This window comes from Gorilla gorilla, chromosome 9 (assembly GCF_029281585.2).
Source record: "Gorilla gorilla gorilla isolate KB3781 chromosome 9, NHGRI_mGorGor1-v2.1_pri, whole genome shotgun sequence".
NCBI lineage: Eukaryota > Metazoa > Chordata > Mammalia > Primates > Hominidae > Gorilla > Gorilla gorilla.
In genome coordinates, this window is record NC_073233.2 from 7,286,973 (window position 1) to 7,311,048 (window position 24,076).

At 64.9% G+C, this 24,076-nt stretch overlaps 1 protein-coding gene across 5 annotated transcripts; it reads left to right on the top strand.

The window, feature by feature from the left end:
* TSPAN4 (tetraspanin 4) lies at positions 1 to 23,979 on the top strand. 5 transcript variants are annotated; one of them, XM_063710864.1, is made up of 10 exons: positions 1,275 to 1,407; positions 1,648 to 1,807; positions 4,357 to 4,456; positions 7,458 to 7,537; positions 19,357 to 19,548; positions 21,298 to 21,372; positions 22,385 to 22,486; positions 22,566 to 22,697; positions 22,790 to 22,873; positions 23,428 to 23,979. In XM_063710864.1, exons 4-10 carry the CDS (start codon positions 7,475 to 7,477, stop codon positions 23,494 to 23,496), a joined length of 717 nt encoding a protein of 238 aa, XP_063566934.1. In that variant the 5' UTR covers positions 1,275 to 1,407; positions 1,648 to 1,807; positions 4,357 to 4,456; positions 7,458 to 7,474; the 3' UTR covers positions 23,497 to 23,979. The 5 variants fall into 5 exon arrangements, with proteins under 5 accessions (XP_004050438.5, XP_030872351.3, XP_030872352.3 ...); XM_004050390.5 differs by lacking the exons at positions 1,275 to 1,407; positions 1,648 to 1,807 and adding an exon at positions 1 to 134; XM_031016491.3 differs by lacking the exons at positions 1,275 to 1,407; positions 1,648 to 1,807 and adding an exon at positions 99 to 264.
* The last annotated feature ends 97 nt before the right edge of the window (positions 23,980 to 24,076 follow it).

The following is a 24,076-nucleotide window of genomic DNA, read 5'->3' on the forward strand; positions in this document are numbered from 1 at the left end:
GTCTTGGTGCATCCCAGCGCTACGGCGTCTGAGCAGGGCCGTAAAGCTGCGGCGGCGGTTCGCGTTTCTCGTGTCCGCTTGACTGACAGCTGCGCGGCGGGAGCGGGCGGCGCGAGCGGGAGGCGGCGGCGCAGGTACTGCGCCTGGGGGTTGTGGGGACGTGCGGCCAGGGTCCCGTGGCAGGAGGTGTCCGACCGGGAGCGGCTGGAGCCGGACGCGAGCGGGGCGCGCGAGTTCGAGCCCAGAGCCGACACGCAGCAACAAGTGGGGTCCGGCGCGAGGGCTCGGGGAGAGGGCGGGCGGGGGCCGGGGCGGGTCTTCCTGCCGCCCCTCCTGGCCTCGCCGAGTAGTGGGTTCCTCCGCCTCGGCCTCTGCCCGCGGGGTGTCCGGGGCTCTCGGCGCTGAGTTCGGGGGGTCCCATTCTGGACGCGGCCCAGCCCCTAGGGGCGCCGCCCTGGCCTCAGCTGCGCAATTACAGCCCCCGCCGGCAGCTCCCCGCCCCGGGCCCCTGTCCGCGTTCTTTCCGCTCTTTCCCGGGAATGGGGTCGGGGTGCGCCCTCCCGGGTCCCGGCTCTGCTGGCTGCTCGCCGTCCCGAGCTCCCGACGCTCAGACGCACCTCTGAGCACGGGGAGAGGGGACCCGGGAGGGAGGTCGGGAGGGCGTCGTGGAAGAGGTGCTCTTTGAGCTGAACCTGGAAGACCCCGGCACAGGGGATCCCTGGGCAGACTCCCGGAGGCTGCACTGGCAGAACCCGCTGAAGGCCTCAGCTCTGGCTTGCCCTGGAGCTCAGGGCCTACGGAGGACGAGGGACGAGGAGCCCGTGTCTCTCGGATGGAGTGCGGGGGGGCTGGCACCAGCACCCTTCTTGCTGTGCCCCTGGGGTGGGGGTGAGGAAATGGGGGGTCGGCGTGCAGTGAGAGGCAAAGAAGGCTCCTTGGAGGTGCGAGGTGGGCTGTGGGGGGTGGGTGGGCTGCAAAGCGGCACCCATTGGGGGCTCTGGGCTGGTTTGCCGGCCTGGGGCTTCTAGCTGGGGTGGGACCTGTGTTGGGTTCCAGGCATCAGCTGCCGCTTTCTCAGGGCAATGCTGCGTCTGCGTTAGTTGCAGAGGAGGAGGACGAAGGGTTTTCTGGGTCCGGAGTGGTGCTGGCCAGATCCACTGCACGCTTGGGGTTTCCGCTCCCACCCTGGCCAGGGCCCTGGGCAGCTTCCCCAGTGGCATTTGCCATACCCCACCCAGCCACGTGCGGAGCCACGAGCCGAGGCCACTTCCCTTCCCTGACCCCCTCCCCCCAGGATGAGTGGACGCACATCCTGCTCTGGGCAGAAGGGTAGAACAGGGGCCCTGAGTAACGGTGGCCTGGGGTCAGAGCCAGGTTCAGCTGCAGAGGCTGCTGGTGGCTGTGGAGGTGAGGGGGCAGGGGGGTCCCGGATGTTAGCAGGGTGGGCCCTGGGGAGTGGGTGGGGGCCTGGAGGCTTCTTGGAGGAGGGTCCAGGGCCTGTCCCGCCCCTGTTCCTGCCTGCAGGAGTTGTTTACTCAGAGCACGGGGTGGTGGGGAGTGAGCTGCTCTCCAAATCCTGGCTTGGGCCAAGCTGACATTCTTGGAATTCCGAGTGTGTGCGCTTCCTATCCCTCCATTTCCCAGCAGAGCCCCTGAGATCTGGAGACTGCCCCAGCCTCAGGCTCTGTGCATCTCCCCCGAGCCCCCACCACATGTGTGCGGAGGCCCCTGGGGACCCAGGCCTGTCTGCAGTCCCGACTGGGCTCTACCTGAGGACCCTGGGGAGCCTGGGCCTGGCCCTCCTCAGGCAAGCGGGGAGTGGGAGGGAGCCTGGTGGGGGGGCAGGGCACTGTGCCGGCCAGCAGGGGCGGGTGGGGGCCCCTCTCTCCTGGGTGTGGAGTGTTGGCGCAGACTCGGCCCGGCTTCTAGGGGGGGGTCTGGGATGGGGCCAGGAGGGTGAGGCGCTGGTTTTATAGAAGGGGGCGTGTGGAGCCTCCTGTGGCCAGGGCAGGGCACTGGGAGCAGAGGGTGGGCTTCCCCGGGCGCTTCCTGCTAGTGGAGGGATCACTTCAGGGCAAAGGACCAGGGGAAACCCATGATTGAAGTTTTAGCTGCTGACTCCTCCCACCCTGGGTGTTGCCCTGGAAACAGGCTAGCCACGGGACCAGGAGGGCTGGGAGGGGGAGCACGGGCTGAGCCCTGGCTGGGATTCAGCTGAACTTGGCACTCTGCTCTGGGATCCCAGCCCACGTTTCCCTGTCTGTAAAGCTCAGGTGGGATCAGAAACTGCCCGCTGGAGGGCTGCATCCCTCCTGCCGCTGAGGCTGGGCATGACCTTGACTGGGAGAGGGTGTTGAAGGTGTCTGTCCCCAGCCTCGCCCCCACACCTGTGCTCTCTGGCCCTGTCCATGCCTGGGACAGATGTGTGCTCACCCCCAGGGTGCTGTGGGATGGGGTGGGTGCACACGGCGCCACGAGCACACGTGCCCGACACCTCAGCGGTGCACGCAGCCAAGGCCACTGCCCACCGTACCCACGCTGTCCGTGTCCTCTCCACGGTCCTGGGAGACCGGCATTGTGAGCAGTGGGGCCTGTAGATGGGGCCGAGACTGAACTGGCCCCAGCCTCACCACTCATATGTCTGGGCTGGTGATATTTGGGAATGTCACTGCCTGCCATGCAGCTGCCCAGGCCTGATGTGCCCCCCCCAAGACTGTTCTGTAGGGGTCTAGGTTGCAGGGGCCAGGGCCAGGGCTGTGGTGGGATGGCACCTGAGGTGCGGCTGCTCCTGGAGCCTGGGGGGTGTGGGAAGGTGCCCCCCACCCAGGATGTTAAGTCTGTTGCCTTCACCCCCGACTCCCAGCAGATAAATACCCAACAGTGCAGGGGAGTATTACAAGGAAGGCCTGGAGTGTGGGGTTAGCCTCGGTGGTCCCAGGAGGAAAGACTGGGGGACCTCTGGACTATCTGTCCCTCCCCTGGGGCTGCTAGGGGTATCAGAGTGGTGTTTCCAGCCTCCAGGGCTCAGGTTTGGGTGGGAGGGGCCTGGTCCCACCCAGACTCTGTGTGCAGCCCCCAGTCCCTGCTCCTCTGTGTGCATGAGGGAATGCCAGCTTGCTTGGGACCCCCCAGGGTGAGGGCTTGGGACGGGCACTGGGGCCCCGCAGGGGCTGAGGCAGCCAGGAAGCCCACAGCATAGGCTGTTTGTGTTGGCGGGCCTCCCTACCTCCTCAAAGCTGCCTCAGAGCCCGTGGGCCTGGGGGGCCAGGGTGTGTGGGCTTGGCTCTGCTGTCTGTCCTGAGCTGCCCCTGCTGGGCTGTGTGGAGACCCCGAGGTCTGGGCTGGGCCAGGACTGAGCTGCTGCCCTGCTGCTGGGGCTCAGAGAGGCTGCTCCACGGGCATGGCACCCAGGCTGCTGCAGACAGGCTGCTTTATCATGTGGGCAGGCCCCTCTTTGGGGGGGACCTCTGTCTGGCCTCGTGGGTGTCTGAGATCTTGCAGCTCAGTCCCCGGGGCTTTTCCAACCTGCAGAGCTCTGGGTGTCTCTCTTGGGGCTCTCGCTCAGCCAGGGTTGGGGTGGAGGCTCTATGGTTCCCTCCTGCCCTTGGGCTACTGGAAGAACAGTTACCTCACTCCAGAGAGCTAGTTCTGAGGGGCGAGGTGTTGCGGGGTTGAGCCAGCAGGGCAGGGAGTAGTGGGCACTGCGTTTGGCTGCCCAGGTGGGTTTGGGGCCTCTCCCTGGCCAGAAATCCCTGAGTGCCAGGAGGAGGACAGACTCCCCAACCTGGCACCCATGGTGGAGGAGGGCCTTGCGGGTCATTGCTGGCAGCTCCATAGGGAGGGCGTGAGGCCCCTTCCTGAGCTTGGGTGTCTGCTCAGAGCCCAAGGCAGGGTGGGGTAGGGGTGCTTGTGCCTGGTAGGAGGCAGACAGCAGGCTGGTCCAGGGGTCCAGGACCCCAGGGAGGAGGCACTGCTGCATGTCTGTGTGGGTGCAAGCATGTGTCTTGGCCTGTGTCTCTGCATGTCCGTGCTGTGAGTACGTCTTTGAACATGTGTTCTCTGCACACCGTGTCTCTGTGAGTGTGAGTCTGTGTCCCTGCCTGGCTGTCTCAGAGGCCTGAAGGAGCAGAATTTGGTGACTCAGTCATTGATTCAAAGCTCTCCTGGTTGGGGCTACTCCTCAGTGGTTTTCTTCTCCGAGTCTGGTGGTGTATCCCCTGCCCACCCCGACTGCCCCTCTGCCCTGTAGGGACCTGGCCCCAGGTGGGGGTTCCCTGCCCTTCTCTGGGAGCATCTCTGGCTGTACAGCGGAGGGTGGAAGCCAGCGCTCCACTCTGCCCATCTTTCCTTCTGCAGAGCTTGGGGCTGCCTTGGTCGCACCTACCACCTGCCTGCCCACCGGTCAGCCTTCAGGGACCCTGAGCACCGCCTGGTCTCTTTCCTGTGGCCAGCCCAGGTATGTCATGGCCCAGCTGGGCTGGATGGTTGTGGTGGGCAGCAGTGGGCTTGCCTCTGGGTCTTACTTTGCCAGCCCAGGGGCCTTGCCAGCGGACACTTTGACACCACACCTGAGTATCTAATCGGAGCTCCCGTGGGGAGGGGCTGGACTTTGGAGATAGGGTCCCAGAACACTCCGACTGGGGTGTTGAAGGACCCTCCCCGACTGAGCTCTGACACTGTGCCTTGCCCAGGCCCCTGCCTGCGTCTGGGCAACCCAGTGTGAATCTTGAACTTGGCAACAGAAGCAAGCCCAGCTCCCCGCCCCCACCCCCCCCACCCCGCTCCTCCTGGCCCTCGGTGGCCTTGTGAGGTTTTTGATTTCTTCTTGAATAGGCTTCATCTGCTCACCTGGGCGATGTGTGCAGAGCTTTGTAGATGGGAAAGGGGGCGGGAGGGGTCTTAGGGGACACTGGGACTGCACCCTGGGCACTGGGCTCAGTGCAGGCACCCAGACCAGCTCTCCCTTCGCCCTCCCACCTGCCTGGGACCCTTGAGCCTTGCCTGCCACTTCCCCTTCCAGCCCCAGCCACAGAGGGACGCAGGGGAGATGGGGCAGGGGTGCCACTGGCTAGCCTGGCGGCGGATGCTCTCCTTGGGGTGGCTCGGGTGGTGTTTTTGACTGCAGGTGGGGTCTGGCTTCTCCTAGTCAGCCTGGGGTTCCCCCGGGTCCCCGTGGCACCTGCCCTTGCCTGGCTCACGAGTAGGTGCTCTGAGCGCTGCCCAGGTCACATGCGAGCTCCCTGGAGGCGCTGCACAGGGCTGAGTGTCTGCCCTCAGGTTGCACCTGCGTGGCCAGGGGAAGGGGGCGGGGCGCCATCTGCTCTCTGGGCAGGGCTGCGGGTGAGGGTTTCTGTCAGGGTTGGGGTCCCAGGGCTCCTGCGGTCTCTGCTGGGCCCCGATGCGTGGCCGCCGTTCTGACCCATTCCTGGGGCCCAGACCCACCAAAGAACCCCCAGGGGAAGGACAGGGTAGGGGCCATGGGAAGCCCCAGGATGGCCCTGTGGGCCTTCAGGGGACCTCCAGGCCAGCCTCCTGTTCTCTGGGGGCCCCCTGTCCCCTTCCCCCAGCGAGGACCTGGGCATGGGGTGCTGCCCTGGGGCTTGGGCTGCAGTTCTCTACAGAGCCCTTGGGGGGCAGCAGAGGCTTGGGGCACCCAGCCCAGGTCGTCAGGGGTGGGCAGAGGTGCGGGACCTCCCTGGGCACCCGGGGCTTCCACGGCAGTCCTCCCCAGACCTGCCACCTCCCACATCAGTCACTCCAGGAGGACCCAGGCCTCCAGAGCTGGTCAGCCCTGCCATGGAGCACCCCCTTCCCCTCCCTTAGCTTCCTCTCCCTCCTCTTCCTCCTGCCCTTCCTCATTCCCGACCTCTGGGCTTCAGGTCATCTGCCAGGAATCTGGGCCACGTGCTGATATCTTCCCAACACCGCAGGGCCCTTGTGCCCTGTGGTGGGGCTGGGGCTTCAGAGGCGTGGGGTAGGCTGCAGGGCACAGCTGGGGGCCTCTGTCCCCATCTCCGGCTGTGGGAGGTGTGTGCGCATCCGGCGTGATGACACCCAGGAGTGCAGGCACATCTGTGCACGGGGCCGGTATGTCTGTACCTGTCAAGGGGTGGGGTGGGGTCTTTTACAGGCTGACTTCCAGCCTGGGCTGGAGCAAAATGAAATTCTGGGCCCCTTGTTTAAAAATTACCAAGAATTTCAAGACGGGAACAGCAGAGCATCAAGCCAGCTGGGGTGGGTGCGCGCGACTACCCTTGAAGCCGCCCCGCTCCCGCACTGGGGACAGCACGGGGCGGAGGCCGAGCCGGGCCCACCTGGAGCGCTCTGGGTCTGTCCTGGGGCTGCCAGCCTCCTGCGGGGCTGCCTGGTGGAGGGGGCGGGGGTGGGTATCTCAGGAATCACACGTGCGCTTTTCTGTGTTCTGGAACCTCCCATATAGTCAAAGACTCAACAACACCTGCTCCATGCAGTGCAGGCTGACCCAGCCCCCCACTCCCCGCCGGCACTCAGGGCTTCCCAAGGCGCCCGGGGCGGAGCCGCTCCAAGTTGCCACCAGACAGCAACGGGGTCACCTTCCATTTGCGTAGTGCTTTGAGTATCGTTCTCGTGGTCGGAGGTCTCCAAGCCCGGCCCGGGGCCAGAGTCCGGGCGAGGTACCGTGGGGGGAAGGGCTGGGGGCGTCGGTCGCGGGCTAAGAGCTGCCCAGGTCTCATCCCCAGGCCCCGGCCCCGGCCCCGGCCCCCAGTCCCCTCAGGCGCCCTTCGCGAGCATCTTCCTGCTGCGCGCGAAGGTGGGGGGGCTGGGGCGCCGGCGCGGGCGGAGGGGCCGGGGTCGCGGCTGGTGCGTTGCCGGGGGCTGCGATTGGTCCGCCCAGGCGGAGCGCTGGGGTTTGCCGGGCGGTGCGGCGAGGAGGGGAGGGGTCCGCGCGGGGGCGGAGCCGCCGGGGATTGGCCGGGAGGGCGCGGGGCGGGGCGCGCGGTGTCCGGGGCGCGGGGGCCGCAGCGCGCGGGCCGGGCAGGTGTCTGGGTTCCGCCGCCGGGGTCCGAGCGGATCCGCGCGCCCCGCTGCCACCGCGGAGGCCAGAGCGGGAGCAGGAGCGGGGCCGGAGCAGGCACCGGCCGGCGGGATGGGGCGTTCCGGGGCGGCGGGCGCGGGGCGCTGAGCGGCGGCCCCGGCACACCCAGGCGCGATGCGCCGCTCCAGCACGGAAGAGTCCACGTACCTGCGCAGCCCCTCTCCGGAGGGCAAGGAGCCGGACTTCGCGCGCGGCGGCCCCTTCCGGCGCTACAGCAGCCTATACGGGCGCGCGGGCGGCGGGGACGCCGGGGACGCCGGGGGCGCCTTCTTCGGCCTGCACGCGAACCCCGGCCCCAAGGCGGCCCAGGCGCGCTACACGTCGCCCAAGGGCAACAAGTACGTGGTTTTCTACCTGGACCTCTCCTTCATCTTCCTCCTAGAGCTGAAGCGCTGCGGCATGGCGCGCGCCTGCCTCCAGACCGTCAAGTACCTCATGTTCGCCTTCAACCTGCTTTTCTGGGTGAGTCAGGGGGCCGGGGTGGGGGCCCGGGAAAGACCCGAGGTCCCTCCCGCGGCGGGTCGCGGGGTCTGGGGAGTCGGAGTCGCTGCCCCGGCCAGGCGTTGGGTGCGGTTGTGGGGATGGTCCCGGGAGGACCCAAGACCGCTGCTCCGGCTGGGAGCCTGGACTGGGCGGGTGGGGAAGGTTTGCACCATCGCAGGGTCCGCCCCCTGCACTCAGAGCGGCTGCCTCACGCCCCGGCCCCTTCTCCTCTTCTCTCCTCACTTGATGAGACGGGACACGTTGCACACGTGCGCGCCGGACAGGGCCACCCGGGCACTGCGCCTCTCCTAGGGTCGGGGTTCGAGTCCGGGTCCGGGTCGTGGCCAGTTTTGCGTGGGGCCCCGGTGCCTCCTCTGCGCCCGCTCCCTCCTCGGTGCAGCCGTTATCCTTGCCTCGGCCCCGCCCCTCCAGGCAGGCGACCTGTCGGGCCCAGGGACTCACTTCCGAGGGTTTGAGCCGGCTGCCGCCAAGGTCCCCCAGTCGCCGGGAGGCGCTGCGGAAGGGAATCCTGGACACTGAGCAGGGCCGTGGGCCATCAGTGCTCGCGGCAGACACTGGCTTTCCCGCGCCTCCGGCAGCAGAGGCTTCCCTAACTTTTGCCGAGGTGGGGTCAGGTGTGCTCAGACCTGCAGTGGTGTCCGGGGCGGCCCTGTGTGCTGGATGGAGCAGAGCTGAGGTAGAGGGCGGACAGGGTTCCACCCCACCCCAGCCCCATGTCAGCAAGAGGTGGGGCAGGATTCCCACCTGGCCAGATTGGAGCAAGCCTCATGGAGCCGCGACCCTGTCCTGTCCCTGGCTCCTGTGGAGGGCAGCTGCAGTTGGGGGTGGCCGAGGATGACCTGGACCGGGCCTGGGGCTTTGCTGGCTGGGCTGGGGGAGGTGAAGTGATACCAAGGTCATTCTGTGCCCTATTCTTAATTCCTGAACCAGCTCCTGCAGCTGGGAGTCGGGGGCGTGGCCTCAGCTCCTGCCTAGGCTCTGGGCTTCAGAAGGAGGCTGTCCATCTGCATAAGGTCCAGCTGGGCCAAGTGCCCAGAAGCCTGGGTCAGCCTTCCCACCTCTCCCCTCCTGAGCCCAGGCTCCTTCTCTAGCCAGCTTGGGGTGGGGGCAGGGGGGTCCCTGGGAGGGACAGCCAGCCTGGATTGCCTGCCGAGTGTGACCCAAGGAGGCTCTTGGCCCAGACATCCACCTCCAGAAGGGGTCACCCAAGGGTTTGTTTTCTGCAAGAGGCTCTGGAGGGGTGAGGCCCAGGCCTGAGGGGCGCCTTGGAGGTAGGGGTGGTGGGAGGTGTGGGTGTGGCCTGGAGCTGGTGGGTGTTGGGGGTGGGCTGCAGGTGGCTGAATGACCAGAGTGTTTCTGTGACGGGGGGACGGGGCAGAATGACTGAAGGGCAGTGGGTGTGGGGGCCTGGCAGGCAGGCAGGCAGGTCCTGGGAGGGGAAGCCCTCTCTCCTCTCCACCCTCCTCCTGTCCTCCGTGGCCTGGACACCTGCCTTCAGGGAGAAAGAAGAGGGTCCTTTCCCAGGGGGGTCTCTCTGCTCTGAGAGCAGCCCGCCCTCATGGAGGACCCCCAGGTGGACCTCTCTTTGTGAACCCCAGAGAAGCCTCCATTCCTACCACATGGCAGACACACTCCCCCATCCTCAACCTGGGAAAGAATACACAAGGAACCCCCTTGGGACCCTATTCTGGGCTGGAAAATTCAGTTCTCTCTTTTTTATCTTTGTTTTTTGAGATAGAGTCTTGCTCTGTCGCCTGGAGTGCAGTGGCGTGATCTCGGCTCACTGCAACCTTCCGTCTCTGGGGTTCAAGCGATTCTCACGCCTCAGCCTCCCGAATTGCCGGGATTACAGGCGCGCATCACCACGCCTGGCTAATTTTTGTATTTTTAGTAGAGACAGGGTTTCACCATGTTGGTCAGGTTGGTCTCGAACTCCTGACCTCGTGATCCGCCTGCCTTGACCTCCCAAAGTGCTGAGATTACAGGCGGCCCCAGTTATTTTTTATTAATCAATCACCACCTTCCCGCCAGTCCAGCAAACTGGAGCCCCGCTGGCTTCATACACCAGCCTTGGCCGCCCCCAACCCTGGGCTGGTGCCCAGTGGGGGGTCTGAGGGTGGGGGCGGGGCAGGGGAAATAAGAATGAGTGGGGGTTTTGCCAGGAGAGCGTGTCCTGGGCTGACGTCCACGCCTGCTGTGCCCTGAGTTACTGTGAGCTAAGCCCTCTCCTCCTGGCGTGAGGCTATTTCAGGAGTCAGGCCGAGCGCGCCCCTTCCCCAGGGCTCCTTTCCTTTTGGGGGTGCCAGCCCCCTGTTGTCGGGGCTTTTGCCGCCCACTCCATTTCCTACCCGTTGGGAGACCAGGGGATACAACCTGGCCCTCTCCTCCTCCTCCGTCCTCTCAGGAGCGAAGTTCAGGGGTTAAGGTGGTGGGAGGGACGTCCCCCCGGCGGGACCTCAAGATCCCCGCGTGTGTCTGTCTTGACCTCCCGCTGCCGGAGTCCTGCTGGGCCTGTGGGGAGGGCATGGGGGAGCCCCAGTGGGTAGCCAGTGACCAGAGCCGTGGGCAGTGGTGGGAGCCGGGGTGGGGTGAGGAAGGTTGTGTGTGACTGGGGGGCTGTGCCCGTCCTGGGTGTGGCTGTGGGTGTGAGGGCAGGGGCTGAGCCCTGTAAGTGGTGCAGGTGCGGCCAGGGCACTGGGAGGGGTTGGGGGGCTGGGAGTGGGGTCCCATGCCTGGCTCCTGTGCGGTGGTCAGGGTGCAGCTTCCCTCTGCCCCCAGCTTGCCTGGCTGCCCCTTAGCTTTGCTCTCCTGTGCCCTCAACCCCAGCCTGGCACCCCTCTCTCCCACCTTTGCCTCCATGTTCTCCTCAAAGCCCCCCTTCTTCCAAATGCAGACCCTCCAAGGCCCTCACGGTACTCCTGGCTTCCAAGGTCTCTTTGGGTCCAGGCCTGAGCCCCCCTCCACACCCATGGTCAGGCTGGGGCCCCTGGTCACTGACTGGGCCTGGGGCAGCCTGGGGGCCTACCTGGGAGGGGAAGGGAGGGGCTCGCTCCAGAAGGCTGATTGATGTATTTCTTTACAGTGTTGGTTCGGATTTCCCAGGCAGGCATCTTTGCTGGGGTCTGGGAGGGTGGGGCTGCTGGCAAGAGTCTGTGCTCAGAGCCTCCAGCTTTGGGTGGAGTGGGGAGGGTTCCTGGGGCAGCCAGGGTGGGGAGGTAGGATGTGTCCTGGCCTGGTGGTGGGGGACCCGGTGGGGCCTTCAGAGTTCAGAGCACTGGTGCCAACTCCTAACCCCATGGACATCTGGGGACATGCTACCTGCCTTCAGCAAATAGAGGCCCCCACCCGGTGATGGCAGCTCCGCTGGGGCACAGCCACTGAGCCTTCCTTTGAGCCCTCCCTGCACAGGTTGGGGAGTGGGAAGCAGGCTGCCTGTGGTGGGGCCGGGGTGTCTCCTGGGAGCCTCATTCTGGGGGAGGCTGGGTGCAGGGCCCGTGAGCCTGAGCGAGGTGTCCTGGGCCCAGGCAGGTGCCGACACAGACACAGGTTAGCAATGGTGAGGGCGTGGGGGGCTCTGCTGCCCTGGGACCCCCACCTTCAGGCCTCTGTGCTGCCTGATCAGCTCAGCTGCTGCCAGCAACGCTCTTCCCCTAATGGAAGTGGAGGTCCCGGGGCGGAGGGGAGAGGACGGGGCCTGCTCTTCCCGCCTGTCAGGGATGGAGGCAGCCGAGCTATTTAGCAAGGTGCCACCACGAAGGGCTGTCCTCCCGCCCTCCTGGCCTCGGCTCCTTCCAGACGTTGCTCCCCAGGGTGGGTGCTGCTCCCCTTTCTCTTCACCCGCAGCACCAGGAGCTTGGTGGAAGCTCAGGCCCTCTCCACACTGTATGGTTAGGGCCTGGCTGGGGGGCCGGGGTGGGGTTTGGAGTCCCGCCTGCCAGTGTGGGATGCCAGGCAGGCTCTGCCCTCCTTGAGGCTTCATTTTCCCATTTGCACCATGTGGGGTGGTAGAGGGTGAGGTCCCCATATACTGGCCTGGCTCGGGGGTTGAATGGAAATGTGGGAGGCCTCTCAGTCCCCCACGACCTGCGCTGATCCCCGGGGAGACCCCCCAGGTGGGAAGTGTGAGTCTCGGAGCCAGGTGGTCCAGGGCCCCAGCCTGGAGGGGCACGGGGGCTGTCCTGGCTCTGCGCTGCCTGGGCTGTCAACCCTGGAGGTGTGGGGGCCCCTCAGCCTCACTGCCCACTCTCTGTTCTCCCAAAGGAAAGTCCTGGCTGTGCTTGAGGCCTCTGCTGTAAGATCAGCAGTGAGCCTGGTGGAGGGGTGCAGTGGGGGCCAGCCTTGGCTTTCCCTCCCCTGGGATGAGCTGAGACGATGTCTGGCAGATGGCATGGCCGGCCCGCCTGGCGCTGGCCTCTGGGCAGCACAGTGTCCCCAAGGGTGGCAGAGGGCTCTGCCTCCAGCTCCCAGGCCTCTCTTTGAGGAGTTTAACATCCCAGGCCAGCCTTCGGATCAACTGTTCGGAAACAATCCGTTTCTGAACAAAGGCCCTGACGCTGGCAACCACAGCGTGTCTGAGCCTTGGGGAGTGTGTGGCTCCCTGCGGGTGGGGAGCAGCAGCGGTCGGTCAGGGGACACTGCCTGCCCAGCTGTGGGCTCCAGGCAGCTCTGGTGCTGTTGGGGGTAGGTCAGACTTGTCCACCTGGTGACACAGGCCTGGCTCCATGGGGCCTCTGCAGGTTCCAGGTCCCAGCTGGCGGCAGGGCAGGCAGGCCGGGCCTGTGTGTGGAGAGGGCTGTCTCCGGGGGCGGAGATGTGGCATTGGCAGCTCAGGGCTGCAGGGGGCAGGCAGAGAAGTCAGGAGGCCCACGCAGGGGGACGGGAGTGAGCGTGGGGGACCTCGGCTCCCAGCCGCACCTGTGCAATGTGAGCCATGGTCCTGGCCTGATGACGGCAGGCCGCCTCCTTGCTGTTCCCATGCAGCCCTGCTGCACCCACAGCCCCGCTGGGTCACAGTCTCCTCCTGGATTCCTCCCTGCCCTCCAGCAAACTCCTACTCACCCTGCAGGAGCCAGCATTGGCACCCTGGGCGGGTGCCCACTGACGAGGGCTGTTCTGCTCTCCCTGCTTTGGACACTGGCCTCAGGGTGGGCCTTGGTCACTGGGTGGGGCTGGTCTCCTCATCTCTGGGCCCTGGGGTCCCTTGGAGAGCTCCTAGGGTCAGGGGTGAGGGAACGGAGGACAGATGGGGATGTGGAAACAGGACGTCGCTCAGGGCCCACAGCTTTAAGGAAACAAATCACAGCGAGCCACACAGATTGTAAGTGGACAGACTTGTCATCCCTGGAAACCAGCATCCCAGCCATGACGGGGACGTTCCCGCCAGCCCAGAGGGTCCTGAGGCTGTGCTGGCTGCTAGAATCCCTGTGTCTGGACAGAGCCCTGGCCCCTGCAGGGACCCAGCCCCCCATCCTATTCCAAGGACGTGGCTGGCAGCCCAGCCATCTGCCACAAAGCTGCATGGCCGGAGGGGCAGTGGGCTGAGGGCTGAGAGCTGGCCAGCGCGGCCCCCGTGGGCCCGGAGGGAGCATACTCCATGGACTCCAGTGACTGCACCCCTGCCTGAGGCCTACAGGAGGCTCAAGGGGGCCATCCCCCAGCACCTGCCCAAGAGGCTCAGGTGGGCTGTCCAGACCAGAAAAGAAGGGCAGAGCAGAGAATGCATGGGCCTCAGCAGCACCTGCACACACCCAGCGCTGGGGGACAGCCCCCCGAGCCTCTTGGGTGGGTTCTGAGGAACGGCCCTCCAAGCCTCTTGGGCTCCTAGTCTTGGGCAGAGCTATCAGTTGCTGCTGAAGATCAGGGTGAGCGAGTGTCTGATGGACTAAGCCTGGGGCCTGGTATGCTGGACGGACATTGGCCAGAGATGGTCTCACGCAGGTCCTGGGGACAGGTTCTGGGCAGTGGACAGTGTGAGCTGATGTCTGGGAGAAGGACAGGCCCGGTGCCCAGGTCTGGGACGTAGCCCCTCTCCTGGGCTGTTCCCCCAGCTGCCATCATCCCTAGGTTTCCTCTCCCCAGCTGTCATGGGGCGGGGTCAACCTCCCACCTGAGCTTGTGTCTGGCCTGGTGGGGGCAGCAGTGAGGGAGGGAGGCTTTCAGCCTATTCCTATTTGTATTGAGCGCGTGGGGAGGGAACTCCTCTGGTTTCCGGGTCCAGGCCCAGATGCTGGGTGGGACCCTGGGAGGGTGCGCAGGCTGCCAGCCACACCCCTAGCTGCTCCCCGTCTGGCTGCATTTGACCAGAGGGACCTGGCCCTCCTGGCCTCAGCCCTGCTCATCCTGCCTTTGATTTTCTGTCTCCAAGCGAATGGGGCCCATTTTCTCTTGTGCTTTGAGGCTATAATTTTCCTGCCAAAATGTTTTAAAAGCTGCATACACAGAAACACTTTCAAAATTGCAGGTAATTTTATTAACCACGTGCACACATTTTATCTGTGTGGGTCTGCCAGCACGCTGGGGCCTCGGGGCCTGGGGGACGCCGGGTTGCAGGGCAGTAATGCGCGCGTGTGGCCACGTGTGATGGTGTGAGGCGTCTGTGGCAACGTGGGCTGTTGCCTGTCACAGTGTGTGTGACCGAGCCCGTCTGGTGACAGTGGGTGTCTCTTTCCTGCTGTCTCCGGTGGAGGTGAGGATGTTTCGTGGAGTGTTAATTAGGGAAATCAGTTCCCACCAGGGCTGGGGCAGTTGTGGGAGGGGCCCAGGGCTGGAGATGTAGGGTTCCTTCCTGCCCAGCCCCCGTGGAACGGGGTTTCCCACACCTGGCATGGCACCGGTCACTCTGCATGTGTCCTCCCTGTGTCCTTCGACACATCCCCATGGGGCGAGGGGAGCTTGGAACAGCTCATTTTCCTGATGACAGGAGAGGTCTGCGTCCTTGGAAGGCAGAGGCAGATGGAGCAGGCAGTTTGGGTTTTTTTTTTTTTTTTTTTTTTTGAGATGGAGTCTCACTCTGTCGCCCAGGCTAGAGTGCAGTGGCGCGATCTCTGCTCACTGCAAGCTCCGCCTCCTGGGTTCACGCCATTCTCCTGCCTCAGCCTCCCGAGTAGCTGCGACTACAGGCGCCCGCCACCGCGCCCGGCTAATTTTTTGTATTTTTTAGTAGAGACGGGGTTTCCCCGTGTTAGCCAGGATGGTCTCGATCTCCTGACCTCGTGATCTGCCCGCCTCGGCCTTCCAAAGTGCTGAGATTACAGGTGTGAGCCACCATGCCCGGCCCCAGTTTGGGTTTTAAATGACAGTTTTCTCTGTTGTGCTAGCACCTCCCCTCAGTTCAGGGACCTTCACCCCCAGCCTGGGCATTTCGTCTGGAATGAGACTTGTGGGGTTGCTTGGCGCTTGAGGCCAGGATGTACTCTGAGCTGCCGATGGCCATCTCCTCTCCTGGGGCCTCGTTTCCCTCTGACCTCCTGCCCTCATCACCTGGTGATCTGGACCCAGGGCCATATCCCTTCTCTGCCCAGTTCTTGGGGCAATGATGGTGTCAGGCTGTGTGTGGGTCCCCCTGGTGCCCTGTCTGCCCCTCCACAAGACCTGGGAACTGCGGGAGGACATGGGGACAGCCCAGGGGCAGGCTGGGGTTCCTGTGTGCTCGGGAATGCCCCTCAGTTCCGCATGGCCTTGTCTGTACATGGTGTGTGTGACCTTGTGCCCGACGGTCTGGAGGGAGCATTGACTGGGCCATTGCCTGTCCAGGCCTCTCCTGTGCTCCAGAATGTTACGAGGGACACCTCTCCAAAGGGGTGGGTGGGGGCGCCGCGTTCACAGTCAGCACCCTGGACAGCCCATCCCCCAGCTGCTGGTGCATCCCATAGCAGGGCCAGGACCCCCGGGAAGTGGGGGCATCTCTGTAGAGCTGGCAGACCCCTGCCCACCCTGGGGCTGTGCCCCAAGCCCAGTGCTCCCAGTGAGGACAGATTCTCTTAATTAGGGATGTCCCCTGGCACTTGTGCCACGGAGCTGGCCTCTGGTCCTGCACACTCCAGACACATCCACCCTGGCTCACACACACCCTGGCTCACATGCACCCCGGATCCCACCCCCGCTGACACTCACCCTGGTTCCCATGCACCCCAGGCTCACACACACTCCCGGCTCACACGCATCCCTGCTCACACGCACTTCGGCTCACACGTACCCCTGCTCACATGCACCCCGCTCACACACCCTGCTCATATGCACCCTAGTTCCCACACACCCCAGGCTCCCACAGACCCCCGCTCACTTGCACCCCGGTTCCCACGCACCCCAGGCTCCCACGCACCCGGCTCACATTCACGCCCGCTCACACGCACCCCGGCTCACATGCACCCTGGCTCCCATGCACCCGCGCTTGCGTGCACCTCGCCTCCCACCCCCGCTCACACGCACCCCCGGCTCGCATCCTGGGCTCCCATGCACCCCTGGGTCACACACATCCCCGCTCACACGCACCCCAGCTCTCACGCACCCCCGGGCTCACACACCCCCAGCTTGCACCCCTGGCACACATGCACCCCAGCTCACATGCACCCTGGGCTCACATGCACCCTGGGCTCACATGCACCCTGGCTCACACGCACCCTGGCTCACACGCACCCCTGGGCTCACATGCACCCTGGCTCACATGCACCCCAGGTCACACGCATCCCCTCTCCCAGGCACCCCGGCTCACACGCACCCCCACTCGCACCCCCGCTCACACGCACCCCCGCTCACACGCACCCCAGGCCCACATGCACTCTGGCTCACACGCACCCTCGCTCATGCACCCTGGGCCCACATGCACCCCAGCTCCCATGTACCCCTGCTCACATGCACCCCAGCTCCCGTGCATCCCGGGCTCACACGCACCTTGACTCACACGTCTCAGGCTCATGCATCTGTCCCCTGGTGCATCTCAGGGCCGCCCTCCACCGGGCTGTGCTGGCTGCCACCCTCAAGCCTCTTCCTGGTCTCCTGGGAAGCCTCCCCTATCACCCTAAGCTGCTTCTGGGGCTGGGTTTGCTCAGAAGCCACACCCAGGTTGGGCGCTGTGCCCAGGTCTCCTATTGGCTCCTTAGCAGCACCCCTGCAGCCACGAGGGGCTGTGTGGTCAGAGCTAGCAAGTCAGCCCCTGCGTCGGTACTCCCAATCCTGGGGCCCAGAGCACAGGGGTGACCCCTCTTCCTGCACCCAGTCTGTCCAGCTCCCCTGCGCCCCTGTGCGCTGTGCCTGGCCTGCTGGGGAGGGGCTCTGGGTGTGGGCGTCAGAGCTCAGCAGGCACCAGGAGCCAATGGCTCAGCAGAGCTTCCCAGGACAGGTCCTGCGCTGGCAGCCTCCGGACAGCATTCTGTTTTGAACTTTAAGCAGAGATGGAAGGCCGGGAAAGGACAGAGCCTGCCTTCTGCCCAGGATGGCCTGAGCATGTGTGGGACTTGTGGGGCCCCAGCAGTGGGGGGAATCTGCTCTGAGGGGATTTCACCCTGTGGAGCCCAGAGGGACCGAAGACACCAGTGACAGGCCTGGCCTGAATGTTGGGGCACCAGCAGCCATGCTGGCCCTTGGGCAGGGAGCTGTGTCCCATCTCCCCAGCACAGCCTCCTGCCTGCCAGCCAGCCAGTAAAAGGGTGGCGGCCTCCAACCTCCAGCCTGGCGCTGGCTGATGCACTGCTCAGGGAGGGGCAGGTGAGCGTGCACACGAGGAGGGGGCGTCTCCCACCCCCAGGCCCCCTGAGGCAAGAGTGTTGGGGCTCATGGGCCGTCCGTGGGCCCTGCCAGGGTGGAGGCCCCAGGCCTGCCTTGAGCTGGGCTGGTGTGGCAGGTGCGGGTGGGGCGGCTGCTGGTGGCCAGCAGCTATTCCAGCCTTGGTTTCTGTCTGGAAAGTGGGGTGTGAGTCTGGCCACTGGGGCTTGGGAGGCTTTTATGGGGTGACTTGGGGCTTCTGGTAGTCCCCCGGGAACCCCCAGAGCCTGGGGTCTGAGCCTGTCCTCAGGCATGTGGTCTGGGTGCTCCGAGGGGTTTCATCAGGTTGAGGGGTGGCTTTGCCAGCCCATTCCCAAGTCCTGTCCAGTCCAGGGTGGGGCAGGGATCCCCCAGGGCTGCGCGGCCCTTCCCCAGAACCAGTCAACCGTCGGCACCCCAGGATGTCTACCCACCACCCACCTGGGCGCCCACGCTGCAGACTGGGAGCTGTTCAGCATTTTCGGGGGACTGCTTGTCCCGTGCCCAGGCCTGGAATGTTCCCGTCTCATCCTGAAACGGCCCAAGCCCGAGGCCTCTGTCTGAAGGTGGGGTCCTGGCGGACCCCTGCTTCCCTTGAGGCCTTGCTGGGCCAGCAGCCTAGCACTCTCTCTCTGGGCGCAGCACCCCCTCGTCTCCCCCTGCCTCTTCCTGTTTTAATTGATTTTTATAAGAACAAGCACTTAGGAAACACAGTAAGAGCTCCGGCGGTTACAGACACTGCGGGAGGTGGCCCTCCGGGTGGCAGATGCTCCTGTGGGACCCGCCTGCTTTGTTCCCACCAGTGCCCATGTGGCCGTAAGAAATCATAACTTGGCCGGGCGCGGTGGCTCATGCCTGTAATCTCAGCACTTTGGGAGGCCGAGACGGGCTGATCATGAGGTCAGGAGATTGAGATCAAGACCATCCTGGCGGCTGGGCGCGGTGGATCACGCCTGTAATCCCAGCACTTTGGGAGGTTGAGGTGGGCGGATCACAAGGTCAGGAGATCGAGACCATCCTGGTTAACACGGTGAAACCCTGTCTCTACTAAAAGTACAAAAAATTAGCCGGGCGTGGTGGCGGGCACCTGTAGTCCCAGCTACTCGGGAGGCTGAGGCAGGAGAATGGCGTGAACCCAGGAGGCGGAGGTTGCAGTGAGCTGAGATCGCGCCACTGCACTCCAGCCTGGGCAACAGTGCGAGACTCGGTATCAAAAAAAAAACAAACAAAAAAGACTATTGTGGCTAAACCATATCTACTAAAAATACAAAAAATTAGCCAGGTGTGGTGGCGGGTGTCTGTAGTCCCAGCTACTCGGGAGGCTGAGGCAGGAGAATGGCATGAACCTGGGAGGCGGAGCTTGCAGTGAGCCGAGACTGCACCACTGCACTCCAGCCTGAACAACAGGGTGAGACTCCATCTCCAAAAAAAAAAGAAATCATAACCAGGAGCAGAGCGTGAGGGAATCAGCGTTTCTCCTGCCACGAGTGACGGGACAGCCGGGGACATCACAGAGACCTTGTCGGGAGCTGGGAATCGGAATCCTGGGACCACCTGCCAGGAAGCCCCATCCCGGAGTGAGGGCAGGGCTGGGTCTCCCTGACAGCACAGTCTGGAAAGGCTGGAGTGGCCTGTCAGGTGGGGAGTGGGCCTTCTGCACTGCGCAGACCAGACGGCGAAGTGGGGTTAGGGGTGTGCAGACTGCGTCCTGGGGCCTAAGATCCCGTCCCTTTGGCTCCAGGCCAGGGGTTGGGCGGGTCCCTCCTAGAGGGAGTGGTTCAGAGGCACAAGGGAGCCTCCCCCACTGTGGCCATGGAGTGTGGGTTTGGGGATGGGGTGCCAGCCCAGGGTGTCGGGAAAGACTGGCCTGCCGTGGACACCCCCCCGGGCTGCCGTGGGATTTAGCAGGACTCTGGGTGGTTCTGGCTCAGGCTGGCAGGCGGCATGGCTTTGGGCCTGTGGGCTGGGCTCTGCCCTGGGGTCCAGAGCTTGCATTGGGGCCTCACCCTGTCTGTGTCTCTCATGTTGCTGTGCCCCAGCTGGGAGGCTGTGGCGTGCTGGGTGTCGGCATCTGGCTGGCCGCCACACAGGGGAGCTTCGCCACGCTGTCCTCCTCCTTCCCGTCCCTGTCGGCTGCCAACCTGCTCATCATCACCGGCGCCTTTGTCATGGCCATCGGCTTCGTGGGCTGCCTGGGTGCCATCAAGGAGAACAAGTGCCTCCTGCTCACTGTGAGTGCCGGGGCCCAAGCGATGCTCCGGGTGGGACCACGCAGGGTGGGGCTCCGGTGGTCCCCAGGCCTTGGCTACTGCAGTGACCCCCCCAGACGTGGGCACCACCTCTGGGGCCTGACCTCCAAGCTGGGAGTGTGGCCCGGGGCCCTGGCCACTGTTGGGTCTTCCAGGCTACACTGGGGCTGGGGGGTGATTTGCAGAGCGGTGTGGGGGTCACTCAAGAGAACGTGCTGTACCTTGTCAGGGGCCTCCTCTGATGGGACACTGGCCCTGGTGAGTGCAGGCACAGCTCCGCACACGCATACACACGCACGCGCAGCCTTTCACGGGCTTGCGGTCTCCATGACTCATTCCTGACCACCCCACCCCCACTGTGGCCCCTTCCCCAGCTTCTTGTTGGGGGCCTGATCTCTCAGCTCCCTGGGACCGTCTGCTGGGACCCTCCCAGCCCCCACCTCGCCTCGGGGATGGACTTACAGGCAGGGATATGTTTATCCTCCTTAGAAATGTTAATCACAGATAATTAAAAAGGATAAGGGCTCCTAGATGGAAACACAGGCTTGCTACCGATTAACAAACATGCCTGGCGGAGGCCGTGGGCCCTGCCGGGGGTGTGCAGGCTGCTGAGGTCCTAAATCACGAGGCTTCCGATCACTTCTTTGTCTGGGAAGCCCTGGATGGGGTGGGGCCTCCCTTAGGTCGCCTCAGCCAGTCCACTCCCCTCCATACCCCTTCCTGGGGGCAAGCCCCACGTCTATCAGCTTCCCTGGCATCAGGTTGGGGCCCAGAGACCCCTGGAGGCAGTCGTGGGGGTCTGTGGCAGCCCTGCTGGGGCTTGGAGCTCCTCAAACAGTTGAGGAAGCTGCTGTGTGTGGGCCCCACCAGGCCTGCAGGGACCGAAGCCCAACCCCCTTTCCCATGGGTGACTTGGGACCAGAACCCTGGGTACCTCCTGGGGGTGAAGGACTCCTGTGTCCTTAGCCCAGCACCCTGTCTGCCCCACTCACGCCCACTCTGCCTGGGCCCCCCAGCTCCTGGACACACACTGTCCATGCCTGCCCTCCTCTTTTGTGGGTGTCACTGACCCCCGCATGGAGGAGCAGCAGGGCTGGGGTCAGGCGGGGGAAGCTTGCATGGTCAGAGGTGGGGCTTGCAGCCTGTGGTCTTGCTGGAGGGGGCATCAGCCACGCTGGCTGCCCTGAGGACTGTGACGTGTGGGCGGAGGGGGCCTCTGCAGCCCAGCTGTGGCCCCTGCTGGGGCATCTTCCCACCATGAAGACACAGGCACCCAGCGAGGCACCTGCCAGACACTCAGAGGCCCCTGGATGGAGGTGTCCTGAAGGCAGCTGACAGGGGCTGGGGCCTCAGGAACAGGGACTTGTGCCCAGTTGGGGGTGTCTGGGTTGCCCCAGGGATGGGGGCAGGGGAGGGGAGCCCAGGCCAGCCCAGGGCCCCACACTCAGGGGCTGAGCAGGACACAACAGCCACAGTCCCTAGACCTGGGGCCAAGGGTTCTGAGGTGGGGGCGGCGTTCTGGGGTCTCTGGGAGTGGGGGCCTGGCAGGGGCTGGGGCTGAGGCTTCTGAGGTGGGGGTGGCGTTCTGGGCTCTCTGGGAGTGGGGGGCCTGGCAGAGGTTTCCTGGCAGCACCAGGTATCCATGAGGTGCGTGGCCCTGGCCCCTGGCATGCTATAGGGCGGAGGCCGTGGGGCCTTTCGGGTCCCCGTCTGAGCCTGCCCCCTCCACAGTTCTTCCTGCTGCTGCTGCTGGTGTTCCTGCTGGAGGCCACCATCGCCATCCTCTTCTTCGCCTACACGGACAAGGTAGGGCCGCCTTGGCCGCAGGCCCAACTGCAGGGCTGGGGGCTCCATCCTCACTCCCAGGGAGCACTGTGGGCCCGGTGTGGACAGAGTGGCCCTGCATGTGCCCTCACGGGCGGCCAGGACAGCGGGTGTGGATTTACCAGGCCTGGAGGGGCAGTGCCGGCGACCCTGGGAGGCTGTGCTGTGGCTCTGCAGCGACTGGGGCACAAGGGCACTGCTACCCCACCCGGAGGGTGCGCCCCAGGTTGTCCCCCACCCTCTGACGCAGCGTCCTGAGCCGTCTGCTCCCAGCGCCCCATCCGGGCTGCGCACCGTGGGGTTCTGCTCTGTAGAGCGGCCTCTTCTTGGTCACTCACTTATATATTCAGCCATTTGTTTATATTGGGATGAAGTCCTGGCTATTGACGCTGCGCTCCAAGCTAGAACACAACACTACTTTGTTTTGTGAATCACACTGTCCGTCCTTGGTCCTGGGGAGCTTCTGCCATCAGCTGCTGGGTCCCCTGACACACCCCCATCAACAGACTTTTCATTTTGGGGCATGTCCTGACTTCCTGGCACTGCAGGGTGCTCCAGGCTCCTCCTGCATTCCCTGCCCCAGCCCGGGAATCAGCCCCTTCTCCAGGGTGCCCTGGGTCCTCACTGAATATTGGGGACCGAGCCCAGGGTGCTGGGTGGGCTCAGCGCTCATAGCCCCTGGCTTTCAGCTCACAGAGCATGGCTACACGTGTCCTGATGCGTGGAGGCACCTGTGTCCCTGTCCTCTGTCCCCCCAGGACCCATGGTCCTCCCCCAGCCTGGGGAGGAAGCCCAGAGGTGGGGGCCCTGGGCCTCAGGGCTGCTGGGAGGACATGGGGCCGGTGTATCTGCAGCTTGGTGGGCTAGGAGGCGTGGGGGACACTTCAAGACCAGGCGCAGGAGGGCCCAGCTTAGGGGCCGGCGAGGGGGGTCTGGATGAGGGAGGCGGGGTACAGTGGGAGGGGCCCTGCTGACCCCCGCCCCACACCCCCAGATTGACAGGTATGCCCAGCGAGACCTGAAGAAAGGCTTGCACCTGTACGGCACGCAGGGCAACGTGGGCCTCACCAACGCCTGGAGCATCATCCAGACCGACGTGAGGCGTGGGCAGGTGGGCGGGGTCGGCGGGTGCCCCCTCCCCTCCCGCCTCAGCCCGACCTGAGCTTGCCCCCCAGTTCCGCTGCTGTGGCGTCTCCAACTACACTGACTGGTTCGAGGTGTACAACGCCACGCGGGTACCTGACTCCTGCTGCCTGGAGTTCAGTGAGAGCTGTGGGCTGCACGCCCCCGGCACCTGGTGGAAGGCGGTGAGTGAGACCCCCACCCTGGGGGCTGGTAGGGGCCTAGAGGGTGGGACCAGCAGGCCCTGCCGTGACACGCAAGACATCCCTCCCTGCAGCCGTGCTACGAGACGGTGAAGGTGTGGCTTCAGGAGAACCTGCTGGCTGTGGGCATCTTTGGGCTGTGCACGGCGCTGGTGCAGGTATGGCCTGGGGGCCTGCGGGCTCCCTGCCCCCACTTTGTTGGGACCTTCTGAGCCCAGGGAACAAAGTAGCAAAGACCTTGCCCCCAGGAACCCACGATCGGGGGAGGCCGGGGCAAAAGCAGGAGGGCGAGTTCAGGGGGATGGGCAGGGACGGCCTGTGGGGACAGTGGGCTCCCTCCTAGTGAACAGAGGCAGAGGCTGGTGTGGGGTGGAGGCCGGTGGTTGTCCATGTTGGTCGGTGGCCCAGGACTGGCCAGTGCACAGAGGGTGGCAGCCGGGGCCCTGGTGCCAGTGGCCCCTGCTCTTCAAACTCCACAGCCCTCAGGAAGTTCTGGGTGTCCTCATGCCTGCAAGGCTCAGGGGAGGGTGCTGTGGCTCGAGCCACAGGGGTTGGGTGGGGTGTGCAAGCCACCAGGAAACTGAAGGGCTCTGCCACTGTGTCGCCCACCCTGGGGTCAGGGCCAGGGCACCTGCTGAGGACAGGGACCGCTCTGGGCTTGGGGCCTGAGCCTGTGGAGCTGCCATGCCCAGTCCTCCTCCCCTACCCACAGATCCTGGGCCTGACCTTCGCCATGACCATGTACTGCCAAGTGGTCAAGGCAGACACCTACTGCGCGTAGGCCGCCCACCGCCCACTTCTCTGCCAAAAGGACGCCCACGGGGAGATGGCCGCACCCACAGCTGCCTTTCCCACCACCAGCCTCGGTGCTCTGCCCCATGCTGGGAGGAGGGAGGGAGGGACAGGTGCCCGGAGCCCCCGGAACCCTGTTTCTGGAAGGCCCTGGCTCAGGTGGCTTCAGGGCCTCCGGACCCCCGCCCTGGGAGGGGCGGCCACGTGCTGGCTGCAGAACCCAGGGCAGGGGTGGGAGGGGCCTCCAGCACTTTTTATATTTACGTATTCTCCAAAGCAGTGTTCACACGGGAGCCAGCCTGTGGCGCCCAGCCTCCTGGGAAACGGGTTGGCGCTGGAGGAGCCGGGTCTTGGCATCCTGGAGGTGGCCCCACTGGTCCTGGTGCTCCAGGCGGGGCCGTGGACCCCTCACCTACATTCCATAGTGGGCCCGTGGGGCTCCTGGTGCATCTTAATAAAGTGTGAGCAGCAACCTTGCGTCTACTGCTCGTCTGCCTTCCCTACCCCATCTTCCCTTCTGGCACCCAGGCCTGGGGCAGGGCAGCCTCTGGCATGAACGGTGCTTAGGC